General features: G+C 38.8%; 1 protein-coding gene across 1 annotated transcript in view; it reads left to right on the plus strand.

The window, feature by feature from the left end:
- Window positions 1–1,345: 1,345 nt before the first annotated feature.
- SPAG16 (sperm associated antigen 16) overlaps window positions 1,346–15,097 on the plus strand; it is a 984,179-nt gene continuing 970,427 nt past the window's right edge. Inside the window, exon 1 of the mRNA XM_053698804.1 lies at window positions 1,346–1,424. Within this exon, the coding sequence (XP_053554779.1) occupies window positions 1,403–1,424 (22 nt within the window). The 5' untranslated portion in view covers window positions 1,346–1,402. The remainder of the gene's footprint in view (window positions 1,425–15,097) is intronic.

The raw sequence follows: 15,097 nt of genomic DNA on the forward strand, positions 1-15,097 counted from the left end.
GTTGGATGCTGGTACTTTGTTACATACAGCCCTGCTTAGCTTAACGTTCGTGTCCTTCAAAGTTTACATTTAGTAATACAGGCTGAGTGAGCAGCGTAGGTTTTTTTAAATTTTGTAGTACTACTTGGTTTATTTTTCTAAGAATTTAACACCTTCTCCCCCCCGACCCTTGGTGTCATTGCCGGTAATGCACCTTTAGGGGAATCATATGGGTATTACTAGGAAGTACAGACAGGCAGGATTTTTGGCCTGGATCTTGCTTTACTTCATGCAGAATAGCATGTTGGCTATAATCTTCCTGCATTATGGTATAGAGTAGCCTCTTAAACAGCTTTAGCAGGTACGTGTTTCTTTTTTACTTTCATTCAATGTTGTATTTATGTCTTATCAGTATTTGGCTCTGTTCCTTAGACACATAAAACACATATTACACTGCAGATATTAAATTGTGAAATTGATAATTATGAGATTAGACACATATTACACTGCAGATATTAAATTGTGAAATTGATAATTATGAGATTAGACACATATTACACTGCAGATATTAAATTGTGAAATTGATAATTATGAGATTAGACACATATTACACTGCAGATATTAAATTGTGAAATTGATAATTATGAGATTAGACACATATTACACTGCAGATATTAAATTGTGAAATTGATAATTATGCTTGATGTTTGGCATTATTTAGAATCTGAGATTTAGATTAATGATTTATTTGCCATGACAACGTAATGGTGCCTTTTTCACTAGGGGGTGGTGTTATGGTCTATTTAAACTGTGTGATTCACTTGTTTGACTGAGGAAGGGTAGAGTATCCACAAAACATTACACACATAAAAGCTACTACTTTAAAAGGACTGGTAATTGCCACGCCCCCTTGACCACGCTCCTGACCACACCCCCACTGGTACCGCACCAGGTGGTCCCAGTTTCACCTCTAAAAATTATGGTAACCCTATAAACTATCATTCATCTATCACCTAATAAGGTTGTGAGAGGATCATCACTTTAAGGCACAGTAGCCTCTAAATTGTAATTGCAAGTCTGCAACACCTGTTTGCTTCATTAACCCAATAGACAGAGCAAAAGCAAATGTTATTCAGACACGCTTTCAAATTAGCATACTTCAGTTAAAATTTTAATAACGAATGATTTATGTCAGACTCCTCCTATACTTTGTTTCACATGTTCAAATTTCATATTAATTTGTTGCACCAACCAACCTACCAAACCGCGTAGTCAAGGAGACCAGACAGCGTGACCCAACTCTCACGAGACTATAGTTAATCTCGCGCGATTCAGTGTACTGGCCTGTTCTGTTGCTAAGCTACAAACAAGCTACTACACGGCGGCGACCCGAGCACCTGCAACTGCGGCAAAGGAACGAAAAATGGATAGTTACTACTTGGAACGTATCCTGTAACGGGGGGACTGGGGGTGGCACCGAGTGTGACAAATCTCTCATATTCCTGTGTCATGGAGGCATGACGCTAATTTACTAAAACGTGCTGCACTTTTTTAATTCTTAGTAAACCTGCAGCATAGTTGTTCACGTCAGGGATCTCTAGGTATTCAAGAATATACCACCCTTAAAATTGATTTTTTTGTGAGATTGACATTATGTAATTGCCTCACTTTCCAAGCTTCTCCCCACATCTCATAAAGTCAACTTCATTTATTTAATTTGTATGCATGTGTCTTAATTTAAAATTATCTATCTTTTGGCATGAATGGTGCCTGAGAGATTAAAGGGGCACGAAACCCATTTTTTTTCTTTCATGATGCTGATTGAGGATGCAATTTTAAACAACTTTCCATTGTACTTCTATTATTTTATTTGTTTTGTTCTCTTTGTATCCTTGGTGGAAAATAATACCTTGGTATTCTCACAAGCTGCTGATTGGTTTCTGCACAGTTATGCCTCAAGTTATTGGCTGACCCAATGCAATGAGCCAGTAGTGCATTGCTGCTGTTTCAACCCAAGGTACCTAGAGAATAAAGCAAATTAGATAATACAAGTAAATTTGAAAATACAAGTAAATTTGTAAGTTGTTTAAAATTATATTCTTTATCTGAATCCTGAGAGAAAATGTTTAGGTTGTATGTCCATTTAATCACAATTCAATTAATTTTAATGGTTATATTTCTTTTTTTATAATAACAAAAAATATGTGTATCAAGGTGAAGACTGAGAGTGCAAGGAGAGGTCATTTTAAAATGCAAAAACTACATTGGTATAATTTTTAAGGCAGTTTCAGTATAACGTGTCACACCCGACTCATGCTATGTAAACTTTTAGCACAGGTGAGTCAGGAGCTGCGAATACATCTGAGCTAGGGTATTCTAACTATTTTGTCAGTTTAGGATGTGTGAGGGCTGGAATTACACAAACACTGAATATGCACTGTTTACAGCTTGTCGATATACCAAATGAAGAGCACTGTCCCTCAAGATTCACTAAGGATTCAAATAACTCTAAATGACAAATATCTCTACAATTTCTATGTTATCTTGTAATTAGCTCCCAAAGTTGGTAAATCACCTCTAAAGCATAACATACAAATAAGATTTTTTTTCTTCTAAAAGATAGATTCACAAATAGTTCTAGGAGTTCTCTGATAAAACACATTGCTTTATTTGTTATGCAATGGGACTTAAAGGGACACTGAACCCATTTTTTTTCTTTCGTGATTCAGATAGAGCATGACATTTTAAGCAACTTTCTAATTTATTCCTATTATCAACTTTTCTTCATTCTCTTGGTATCTTTATATGAAATGCAAGAATTTAAGTTTAGATGCCGGCCCATTTTTGGTGAACAACCTGGGTTGTTCTTGCTGATTGGTGGATAGATTCATCCACCAATAAAAAAGTGCTGTCCAGAGTACTGAACCAAACAAAAAGCTTAGATGCCTTCTTTTTTCAAATAAAGATACCAAGAGAACGATTTTTTTTTAATAATAGGAGTAAATTAGAAAGTTGCTTAAAATTGCATGCTCTATCTGAATCACGAAAGGAAAAAATTGGGTTCAGTGTCCCTTTAATCACTACGGTTTGGTAAGCATATTACTGATTGAAGTAATTAGTTCAATAGAATAACATTGGAAGAAGATTTTTCTAAGAGTGTTCTTTAAATGCATATAGGGCTTGTCAAATCCCTGGAGCTATGGGCGTATATAGTTTCATGTGGTTACTACACTCCAGGCTAGATTACGAGTAGAGCGGTATTTTGCGCACCTGCTCGTGCATTAGCTGTGCTAGAAGTAAGCGCAAAAAGTTTGAATATTGTGACTGCATTACCATACTCCCCATAGAAGTCAATGGAACAAGAAAAGTGGGGAAAAAACATAACACCCTACTTGTGCAAACCTGATCGCATTTTATCAAGTGCCCTAACTTGACATGAAAATATTAATATTTCACATTCCATTGTTCTTCATATACCAGAATATGTTCTATTTATTCTTAAATACATATTTCTATATATCAGGGTTAGACAAACCCAGGAGCCAGGGAGCCACTGTCTCCTAGAATTCTATCCCTGGCTCCTACATTTTTGGGTTGGCTCCTAAAAGTATGTCTGGTCCCTGAATATTCTTACAGGCTCCTAACTTTTAAACAGATTAGTCAAGCAATATTTGATGGTTTTATGGTAAAGTATTAATGATTTTTCATGTTTTCGTCTACTTGTCTGCAAAGGGGGTATGTGTGTGTGTGTATATGTGTGTGTGTGTGTGTATATATATATATATATATATATATATATATATATATATATATATATATATATATATATATACACACACACAAACCTCCCAACATTTCAAAATTCAAAAGAGGGACACCCCCCCCCCCCGGCAAAAATGTGAAAGGGGCGGGGCTTAATTTTTTTTAAGACCAAAGTAATATAAAATTCTAAATAAAGTAATATCTTTTAATACTCTTAGGCAGCAAATCAAGCACAAGCTCAAACCACTGGTATAGCTATGTGAGCTCTGTATTTAATTAACCTTTGCAGAGACAGTGCTAAATATTTTTATTTTAATTGGACATTTAATAATAGATACATTAAAACTGCTCTCCATTAATATTCTAGATTCTGGCCTTTAAAGTTAGGAAAAATTCACAGTAACACACTACATAGCATACACTTATACAAGCAGATACACACACACACACACACACACACTTATACATACAGATACACACACACACACACACACACACTACACAGCATACTCTTATACATGTTGATACACACACACTTATACATACAGACACACACTACACATCATGCACTTATACATGCATATGCACACACACACACACTACATAGCTTACACTTATACGTGCAGATACACACACACTACATAGCTTACACTTATACATGCAGATACACACACACTACATAGCATAAACTTATACATACAGATACACACACACACTACATTGCATACACTTACACATGCAGACACACACACACTACATAGCATAAACTTATACAGGCAGACACACACACACACTACATTGCATACACTTACACATGCAGACACACACTACATATCATATACTTATACAGGCAGCCCCACACACACTACATAGCATACACTTATACATACAGATACACACACACACTACATAGCATACACCTATACAGATACACACACACACACACACACACACTACATAGCATACACACTACATAGCATGCACTTATACATACAGATACACACACACTACATAGCATGCACTTATACATGCAGATACACACTTATACATACAGATACACACACACACACACTACATAGCTTACACTTATACATGCAGATACACACACACACACACTACATAGCATACACACTACATAGCTTACACTTATACATGCAGACACACACACACACACTACATAGCATACACATAGCATACACACTACATAGCATGCACTTATACATACAGATACACACACACTACATAGCTTACACTTATACATGCAGATACACACACACTACATAGCATACACACTACATAGCATACACTTATACATACAGATACACACACTACATAGCATGCACTTATACATACAGATACACACACACACACTACATAGCTTACACTTATACATGCAGATACACACACACACTACATAGCATACACTTATACATACAGCTACACACACACTACATTGCATACACTTACACATGCAGACACACACTACATATCATACACTTATACAGGCAGACACACATACACTACATATCATACACTTATACATACAGATACACACACACTACATAGCATACACTTATACAGGCAGATACACATACACACGCTACATAGTATACACTTATACATGCCGATATGCACACTTCATAGCTTACATTTATACATGCAGACACACACTACATAGCCTACACTTATACATACAGACACACACACTACACAGCTTACACTTATACATGCAGATAAACACACACACTTATACATACAGATACACACACGCACACACACTACACAGCATACACTTATACATGCAGATACACACACTTCATAGCCTACACTTATACATACAGACACACACACACACACACACACACACTCTACACAGCTTACACTTATAAATGCAGATACACACACATACACACTTATAGATACAGATAGACACACACTACATCATATATGGGTATCTGTAACTCATTGTATGAGGTCCTGGGGTTGGCAAGCACATTATCTGGCAGTCTGAGGCTGCCACTGTTCGTTACCCTGGTGTTGCACTGCTCATCCTATAAATCTGAAGGCATGCTAGCATTATCACCAGGGGTTAGATGTCATCAGAGGTCAGAGGGTATACAGCCTTCTTACTCCTACTTAACCCACACACCATTCATTTTCCACAAGGAATCTAACAGGTATATAACCCTGGGAGAGAAAAGCCAGCTGCTTCTGAGTATGGGCCCAATAGAATTTAAAAAAAATAAATATATATATATATATATATATATATATATATATATATATATATATATATATATATATATATATATATATATATATATTTAAATATATATTTAAATGCATAGGGCAATGCGGTACAGATGGCTAGCAACCCGGGACAGCGGGACAGACCCCTAAAATCGGGACTGTCCCGCGAAAATTGGGACAGTTTGGAGGTATGATATAGATATATATATATATATATATATATATATATATATATATATATATATATATATATATATATATATATATATATATATATATATATATATATATATATATATATATACACACACTCTCTGCTAATCCGCATCTCCAGACCAAAAATAAGAAAATAGAAGTTATTTATAAAAAATTATCACAACTTTATTATGAAGAGGAAAAATTATCTTAAAATCCTTTACATGTAAAAACATGAGAATTCAGTTACAAGCCTGTAACCGAATACAACAACAGCAGCCAAACATGTTTCGGGCCTAATGTCAGCCCTTGTTCACTGTTAGGGGGGACTTTGTGTATTTTGGATGTAAAAGAGCTGATTATCTTGGGGCAATGCCCTGCAAAAAGCCCTTTTAATGGCTACTGGTATCTTATTTTTAGATTAGGGGGTGTTTTATTTTAGTGGTCTTTTTATTTTCATAGGGATTAGGTTTAATTTTTTTAAACTTTGGTTATTTTTATTTTCTGTAATGTTAGGCTTTTTATTTTTTATAATCTTAGCTTTTTTTATTTTTTGTAACTTTAGTAATTTTTAGTTTAGGTAATTTGTATTAATTTAGGGGGTGTTAGGTTAGGGGGCTTAGTAATTTATTTAGTTATTTGCGTTGTGAGTTTTGGCGGTTTAAGGGGTTAAAAGGTTAATTAGGTTTATTGCGTTCTAGATGGCGGCTTATAAATTAATTGTTTAAATTACAAATTTGCGTTGTGGGTTATTTGTGGTTTAAAATGTAATCATTAAATTAGTTTATTTATATTTTATTTTAAAGGCAATAAACAGATAATTTTTAAATGAGATATTATGAACAGTGTATTTGGCGGTTTAGTGGTTAATGCGCGTATTGGTTAAATTGCGATGGGTTTTCGGATTAGGGATTATTATTTTTTTTTTTTTTAAATGCAAAATTTTTGGGATGGTGAACATAGAGGTAAAGAAGTGTTAGGTTTATTATTGGGGGGCGGTTCAGACTACACATTTATACAGTTAGAATGCATAGTGACTGTATAAATAATGTAGACACTGACACTATAATAATAAGCATTTGAGATATATATATATATATATATATATATATATATATATATATATATATATATATATATATCTGTGTATGTACATACTGAAGTGTATGTATAAGTGTCAGTTTGTACATGATTGATATAAATGCTTATTACTTCTATAAGGTACGACGAGTCCACGGATTCATCCTTTACTTGTGCTAACAGGAAGTGGCAAAGAGCACCACAGCAGAGCTGTCTATATAGCTCCTCCCTTAGCTCCACCCGCCAGTCATTCTCTTTGCCTACTCTAAGTACTAGGAAGGGTAAAGTGAAAGAGGTGATAAAATATTAGTTTTTAATTTCTTCAAGCAAGAGTTTATTTTAAATGGTACCGGTGTGTACTATTTACACTCAGGCAGCAGATGGATGAAGACTGCTGCCTGGAGGATGATGACCTGAGCATTTGTAACTAAGATCCAGTGCTGTTCCCACAGAGGCTGAGGAGTACAGGAAACTTCAGTGTGAGGAACGGTTTCATGCTATGCAGCAATGAGGTATGTTGAGTCATTTTTTTCAGGAGAGACTGTGTATTTCAGAAAGGCTGACATTATACCCAGGAGGGTAAGGGTAAGCAGTGATCCTAAGAGCTATAGAAAGGCATTACTAAGCTTGCATAAGGGGCTAGTTAAAAAAAAAAAAATGGTTGACACTGAGTTTTGAATGTTTGTGGGCAAACGTTTTTATGAACTGGGAGTGCTGTTAACGTTTTGTGGGCAATAACGTTTTTGGGCAAACTTTATTGAGGGTACACTTGGCTTATTTTTGGGTCTCGGAACCCATCCATCCCTGAGGGCAGGTAGGGCCACAGCAGGGCTGTGGCAAGGTGCTGGGGGTGTTTTTTTTTCGGATTTAGGCCTTATTTCAATCTGGTTTGCACATTAAAGGGTTAAATGTTAAATTTCCTTGTGGGGCAAACTTAACTACCCATATTGAGTCTGCTATAAAAAATTTGAAAAATTTAATGCATTTTAAAGCAGTTTTGCAGAACGTGTATGCTTTTTTTCTCTTAAAGGCGCAGTACCGTTTTTTAAGATTGTTATTTTTTTCACTAAATAAAGTGTTTTCATGCTTGCTTGTCTCATAACTAGCCTGTTCAACATGTCTGACATTGAGGAAAGTCATTGTTCAATATGTTTAGAAGTCATTGTGGAACCCCCACTTAGAATGTGTCCCTCATGCACTGAAAGGTCAATAAATTGCAAAGAACATATTTTAGCTACTAAAAGTATGTCGCAGGATGATTCTCAGTCAGAAGGGAATCAGGTTATGCCATCTAATTCTCCCCAAGTGTCACAACCATTAACGCCCGCACAAGTGAGGCCAAGTACTTCTAGTGTGTCTAATTCTTTCACCCTGCAAGATATGGCCGCAGTTATGAATACTACCCTCACTGAGGTTTTATCTAAGCTGCCTGGGTTGCAGGGGAAGCGCAGTAGGTCTGGTGTGAGAACAAATGCTGAGCCCTCTGACGCTTTATTAGCCATATCCAATGTACCCTCACAATGTTCTGAGTTGGGGGTGAGGGATTTGCTGTCTGAGGGAGAGATTTCTGATTCAGGAAAGATGTTCCCTCAGACAGACTCAGATATGACGGCTTTTAAATTTAAACTAGAACACTTCCGCTTATTGCTCAGGGAGGTTTTAGCGACTCTGGATTATTGTGACCCTATTGTAGTTCCAGAGAAATTGTGCAAAATGGACAGATTTCTACAGGTTCCTGTCTACACTGATGTTTTTCCGGTCCCTAAGAGGATTTCGGACATTGTTACTAAGGAGTGGGATAGACCAGGTATTCCGTTCGCTCCCCCTCCTACTTTTAAGAAAATGTTTCCCATATCAGACACCATGCGGGACTCGTGGCAGGCGGTCCCTAAGGTGGAGGGAGCTATTTCTACCCTGGCTAAGCGTACAACTATACCTATTGAGGACAGTTGTGCTTTCAAAGATCCTTTGGATAAAAAAATTAGAGGGTCTCCTAAAGATCAGGTTGAGACCCCATTAGATGATATTCTAGATAGAATTAGGGCTCTCAAGCTAGCTAATTCTTTCATTACGGATGCCGCTTTTCAACTGGCTAAATTAGCGGCAAAGAATTCAAGTTTTGCCATTTTAGCGCGTAGAGCATTATGGCTTAAGTCCTGGTCTGCTGATGTTTCATCAAAAGCTAAGCTTTTAGCCATCCCTTTCAAGGGTAAGACCCTGTTCGGGCCTGAACTGAAAGAGATCATTTCAGACATCACTGGAGGGAAAGGCCATGCCCTTCCTCAGGATAAGACAAATAAGATGAGGACCAAACAAAATAATTTTCGTTCCTTTCGAAACTTCAAAGGTGGTCCCTCTACCTCTTCCCCTGCTGCAAAGCAAGAGGGAAATTTTGCTCAATCCAAGTCAGTCTGGAGACCTAACCAGACTTGGAACAAGGGTAAATAGGCCAAGAAGCCCGCTGCTGCCACCAAGACAGCATGAAGGGGTAGTCCCCGATCCGGGACCGGATCTAGTAGGGGGCAGACTTTCTCTCTTTGCTCAGGCTTGGGCAAGAAACGTTCAGGACTCCTGGGCTTTAGAAATCATAACCCAGGGGTATCTCCTACATTTCAAAGATTCTCCTCCAAGGGGGAGATTCTATCTTTCTCAATTGTCTGTAAACCAGACAAAAAGAGAGGCGTTCTTACGCTGTGTAGATGACCTATATACCATGGGAGTGATCTGCCCAGATCCAAAAACAGAACAGGGGCAGGGGTTCTACTCCAATCTGTTTGTGGTTCCCAAAAAAGAGGGAACTTTCAGACCAATTTTAGATCTCAAGATCCTAAACAAATTCCTCAGAGTCGCATCCTTCAAGATGGAGACCATTCAGACTATTTTACCACTGATCCAGGAGGGTCAATATATGACCACCATGGACTTAAAGGATGCGTATCTACACATCCCTATCCACAAAGATCATCACCAGTTCCTCAGGTTCGCCTTTCTGGACAAGCATTACCAGTTTGTGGCTCTTCCCTTCGGGTTGGCCACAGCTCCCAGAATTTTCACAAAGGTGCTAGGGTCCCTTCTAAGGCCGCGGGGCATAGCAGTGGCGCCTTATCTGGACGATATCTTAATTCAGGCGTCGACTTACCAACTAGCCAAGTCTCACACGGACATCGTGTTGGCTTTTCTAAGATCTCACGGGTGGAAGGTGAACGTAAAAAAGAGTTCACTTATCCCTCTCACAAGAGTTCCATTCCTGGGAACTCTGATAGATTCGGTGGAAATGAACATTTTTCTGACGGAGGTCAGGAAATCAAAGATTTTAACCACCTGCCGAGCTCTTCATTCCATTCCTCGGCCGTCAGTGGCTCAGTGTATGGAGGTAATCGGACTAATGGTAGCGGCAATGGACGTAGTTCTGTTTGCTCGCTTACACCTCAGACCACTGCAACTATGCAGGCTCGAACAGTGGAATGGGGATTATGCAGATTTATCTCCTCAGATAAATCTGGATCAAGAGACCAGAGACTCTCTTCTTTGGTGGTTGTCACAGGATCATCTGTCCCAGGGAATGTGTTTCAGCAGGCCAGCGTGGGTCATAGTGACGACGGACGCCAGCCTATTGGGCTGGGGTGCAGTCTGGAATTGCCTGAAAGCACAGGAATTGTGGACTCAGAAGGAGCCTCTCCTCCCGATAAATATTCTAGAACTGAGAGCGATATTCAACTTGCTTCAGGCGTGGCCTCAGCTGGCTTCGGCCAGATTCATAAGATTCCAGTCGGACAATATCACGACTGTAGCATATATCAATCATCAGGGGGGAACAAAGAGTTCTCTAGCGATGATAGAGGTTACCAAAATAATTTGATGGGCAGAGACTCTCTCTTGCAATCTATCAGCAATCTATATCCCAGGAGTGGAGAACTGGGAAGCCTATTTTCTAAGTCGTCAGACTTTTCATCTGGGGGAGTGGGAACTCCATCCGGAGGTGTTTACACCATTTCCTCTCCTTCCTCGTTTGATTGCCAGAATCAAACAGGAGAGAGCTTCAGTGATTTTGATAGCACCTGCGTGGCCATGCAGGACTTGGTATGCAGACCTGGTGGACATGTCATCTCTTCCACCATGGACTCTGCCACTGATACAGGACCTTCTGATTCAAGGTCCGTTCCAGCATCCAAATCTAGTTTCTCTGCGGCTGACTGCTTGGAGATTGAACGCTTGATTTTATCCAAGCGGGGTTTCTCTGAGTCGGTCATAGATACCTTGATTCAGGCTCGAAAGCCTGTCACTAGGAACATTTATCATAAGATATGGCGTAAATATCTTTATTGGTGCGAATCCAAAGGCTACTCATGGAGTAAGATCAGGATTCCTAGGATTTTGTCCTTTCTCCAAGAAGGTTTGGAGAAGGGGCTATCAGCTAGTTCCTTAAAGGGACAGATATCTGCTCTATCAATTCTACTGCACAAGCGGATGGCAGATGTTCCAGACGTTCAGTCGTTCTGTCAGTCTTTAGTTAGAATCAAGCCTGTGTTTAAACCTGTTGCTCTGCCATGGAGTTTGAATTTAGTTCTTAAAGTTCTTCTAGGGGTTTCGTTTGAACCTATGCATTCCATAGATATTAAGCTTCTATCTTGGAAAGTTCTGTTTTTAGTTGCTATCTCTTCGGCTCGAACAGTTTCTGAACCATCTGCATTGCAATGCGACTCGCCTTATCTTGTTTTCCATGCTGATAAGGTAGTTTTGCGTACCAAACCTGGGTTCTTTCCTAAGGTTGTTACTAATAGGAATATCAATCAGGAAATTGTTTGTTCCTTCTCTGTGTCCTAATCCTTCCTCTAAGAAGGAGCGTCTGTTGCACAACTTGGACGTGGTTCGTGCTTTGAAGTTTTACTTGCAAGCAACCAAAGATTTCCGTCAAACATCTTCTTTGTTTTTTGTCTATTCTGGAATACGTAGAGGTCAAAAGGCTACGGCTACCTCTCTTTTTGGCTGAAAAGCATCATCCGTTTGGCATATGAGACTGCTGGACAGCAGCCTCCTGAAAGGATTACAGCTCACTCTACTAGAGCGGTGACTTCCATTTGGGCTTTTAAAAATGATGCTTCTGTTGAACAGATTTGTAAGGCTGCGACTTGGTCTTTGCTTCATCCCTTTTTAAATTTTACAAATTTGATACTTTTGCTTCTTCGGAGGCTATTTTTGGGAGAAAAGTTCTTCAAGCAGTTGTGCCTTCTGTTTAACCATCTGTCTTGTCCCTCCCGTTCATCCGTGTCCTGTAGCTTTGGTATTGTATCCCACAAGTAAAGGATGAATCCGTGGACTCGACGTAACTTATAGAAGAAAAGTAAATTTATGCTTACCTGATAAATTAATTTCTTCTATGGTACGACGAGTCCACGGCCCGCCCTGTCATTTTAAGACAGATTATATTTCTCTTGTTAAGTGTATCCAGTCCACGGATCATCCATTACTTATGGAATATATTCTCCTTCCCAACAGGAAGTTGCAAGAGTCCACCCACAGCAAAGCTGCTATATAGCTCCTCCCCTAACTGCCATATTCAGTCATTCTCTTGCAAGCCTCAACATAGATAGGAGGTCGTGAGAGTCTGTGGTGCTTTCTACTTAGTTTATTCTTCAATCAAAAGTTTGTTATTTTTAAATGGCACCGGAGTGTGCTGTTTATCTCAGGCAGTATTTGGAAGAAGAATCTGCCTGCGTTTTTCTATGATCTTAGCAGACGTAACTAAGATCCATTTGCTGTTCTCACACATTCTGAGGAGTGAGGTACTTCAGAGGGGGAATGGCGTGCAGGTTTTCCTGCAGATAAGGTATGTGCAGTAAAATATTTTTCTAGGAATGGAATTGACTAAGAAAATACTGCTGATACCGAAGTAATGTAAGTAAAGCCTTAAATGCAGCGATAGCGACTGGTATCAGGCTTATTAATAGAGATACATACTCTTATAAAAATGTGTTTTAAAACGTTTGCTGGCATGTTTAATCGTTTTTTAACGTACATTGGTGATAACACTGTAATGTTGGTATAGCCTTAAATGCAGTAAAAGCGACTGGTATCAGGCTTATTAATAGAGATACATACTCTTGTAAAAATGTGTTTTAAAACGTTTGCTGGCATGTTTAATCGTTTTTTAACATATGTTTGGTGATAAAACTTATTGGGGCCTAAGTTTTTTCCACGTGGCTGGCTTAAATTTTGCATAGAAACAGTTAACTGAAGCTTCCCACTGTTGGTTGTGGCAGTTTGTTGTGTCTGTTTTTAAAAACGTCTATGTCGTTTTTTTGATCTGTTTTTTGCATTAAGGGGTTAATCATCCATTTGCAAGTGGGTGCAATGCTCTGTTACCTTATTACATGTACTGTAAAAATTTCGTTTGTTTTACTGCCTTTTTTTCACTGTTTTTCAAATTTTGACAAAATTTGTTTCTCTTAAAGGCACAGTAACGTTTTATATATTTGCTTGTTAACTTGATTTAAAGTGTTTTCCAAGCTTACTAGTCTCATTATTAGTCTGTTCTAACATGTCTGACATAGAGGAAGCTCTGTGTTCATTATGTTTTAAAGCCATGGTGGAACCCCATCTTAGAATGTGTACCAGATGTACTGATTTCATGTTAAACAATAAAGATCATTTTTTGTCTTTAAAAACATTATCACCAGAGGATTCTGTCGTGGGGGTAGTTATGCCGACTAACTCTCCCCACGTGTCAGACCTTTTGACTCCCGCTTTAGGGACTCACGCTCAAATGGCGCCAAGTACATCAAGGGCACCCATAGCGTTTCTTTTACCAGGGGATTCTGTCGAGGGGAAAGTTATGCCGACTAACTCTCCCCACGTGTCAGACCCTTCGACTCCCGCTTCAGGGACTCACGCTCAAATGGCGCCAAGTACATCAAGGGCGCCCATAGCGTTTATTTTACAAGACATGGCAAAGGTGGTGAATAATATTCTGGCAGCAGTATTAGTCAGACTACCTGAAATTAAAGGAAAGCAGTTAGCTCTGGGGGTAGATACAGAGCATACAGACGCTTTAAGAACCATGTATGATACTCAGGGAAGATGATTTAACCTGATTCTGATATTTCTACATTTAAAATTTATGCTTGAGAACCTCCACTTGTTGCTCAGGGAGGCTTTGGCTGCTCTGAATGAATGTGTACAATCGCAGGGCCAGAGAAATTGTGTAGACTGGATAAATAATATGCAGTGCCGGTGTGTACTGATGTTTTTCCAATACCTAAAGAGGTTTACTAAATTTTTTTTAATAAGGAATGGGATAGACCAGGTGTGCCGTTCTCTTCCCCTCCTATTTTTTAGAAGAATGTTTTCTAATAGTTACCACCACACGGGACTTCTGGCAGACAGTTCCTAAGGTGGAGAGAAGAGTTTCTACTCTAGCTAAGCGTACCACTACCTCTGACGAGGACAGTTGTGCTTTTTAGATCCAATGGATAAAAAATGTTTATTCAACAGGGTTTTATCCTGCAGCCCCTTGCATACATTGCTTCTGTCACTGCTGCTGCGGCGTTCTGGGTTGAGTCTCTTGATGAGGCTTTACAGTTAAGCGACTCCATTGGATGAATATATTTGACAAGCTTATGCTAGCCAATTCCTTTGTTTTCTGATGCCTTGTTCATTTGACTAGACTAACGGCTAAGAATTCTGTTTTTTACTATACTGGCGCGCAGAGCGCTATGGCTTATATCATGGTCAGCTGTCGTGACTTTAATAAATAAGCTACTTAACTTCCCTTCAAGGGGCAGACCCTATTCGGGCCTGGTTTGAAGGAGATTATTGCTTATATCACTGGAGG

This window comes from Bombina bombina, chromosome 1 (assembly GCF_027579735.1).
Source record: "Bombina bombina isolate aBomBom1 chromosome 1, aBomBom1.pri, whole genome shotgun sequence".
Lineage (NCBI taxonomy): Eukaryota > Metazoa > Chordata > Amphibia > Anura > Bombinatoridae > Bombina > Bombina bombina.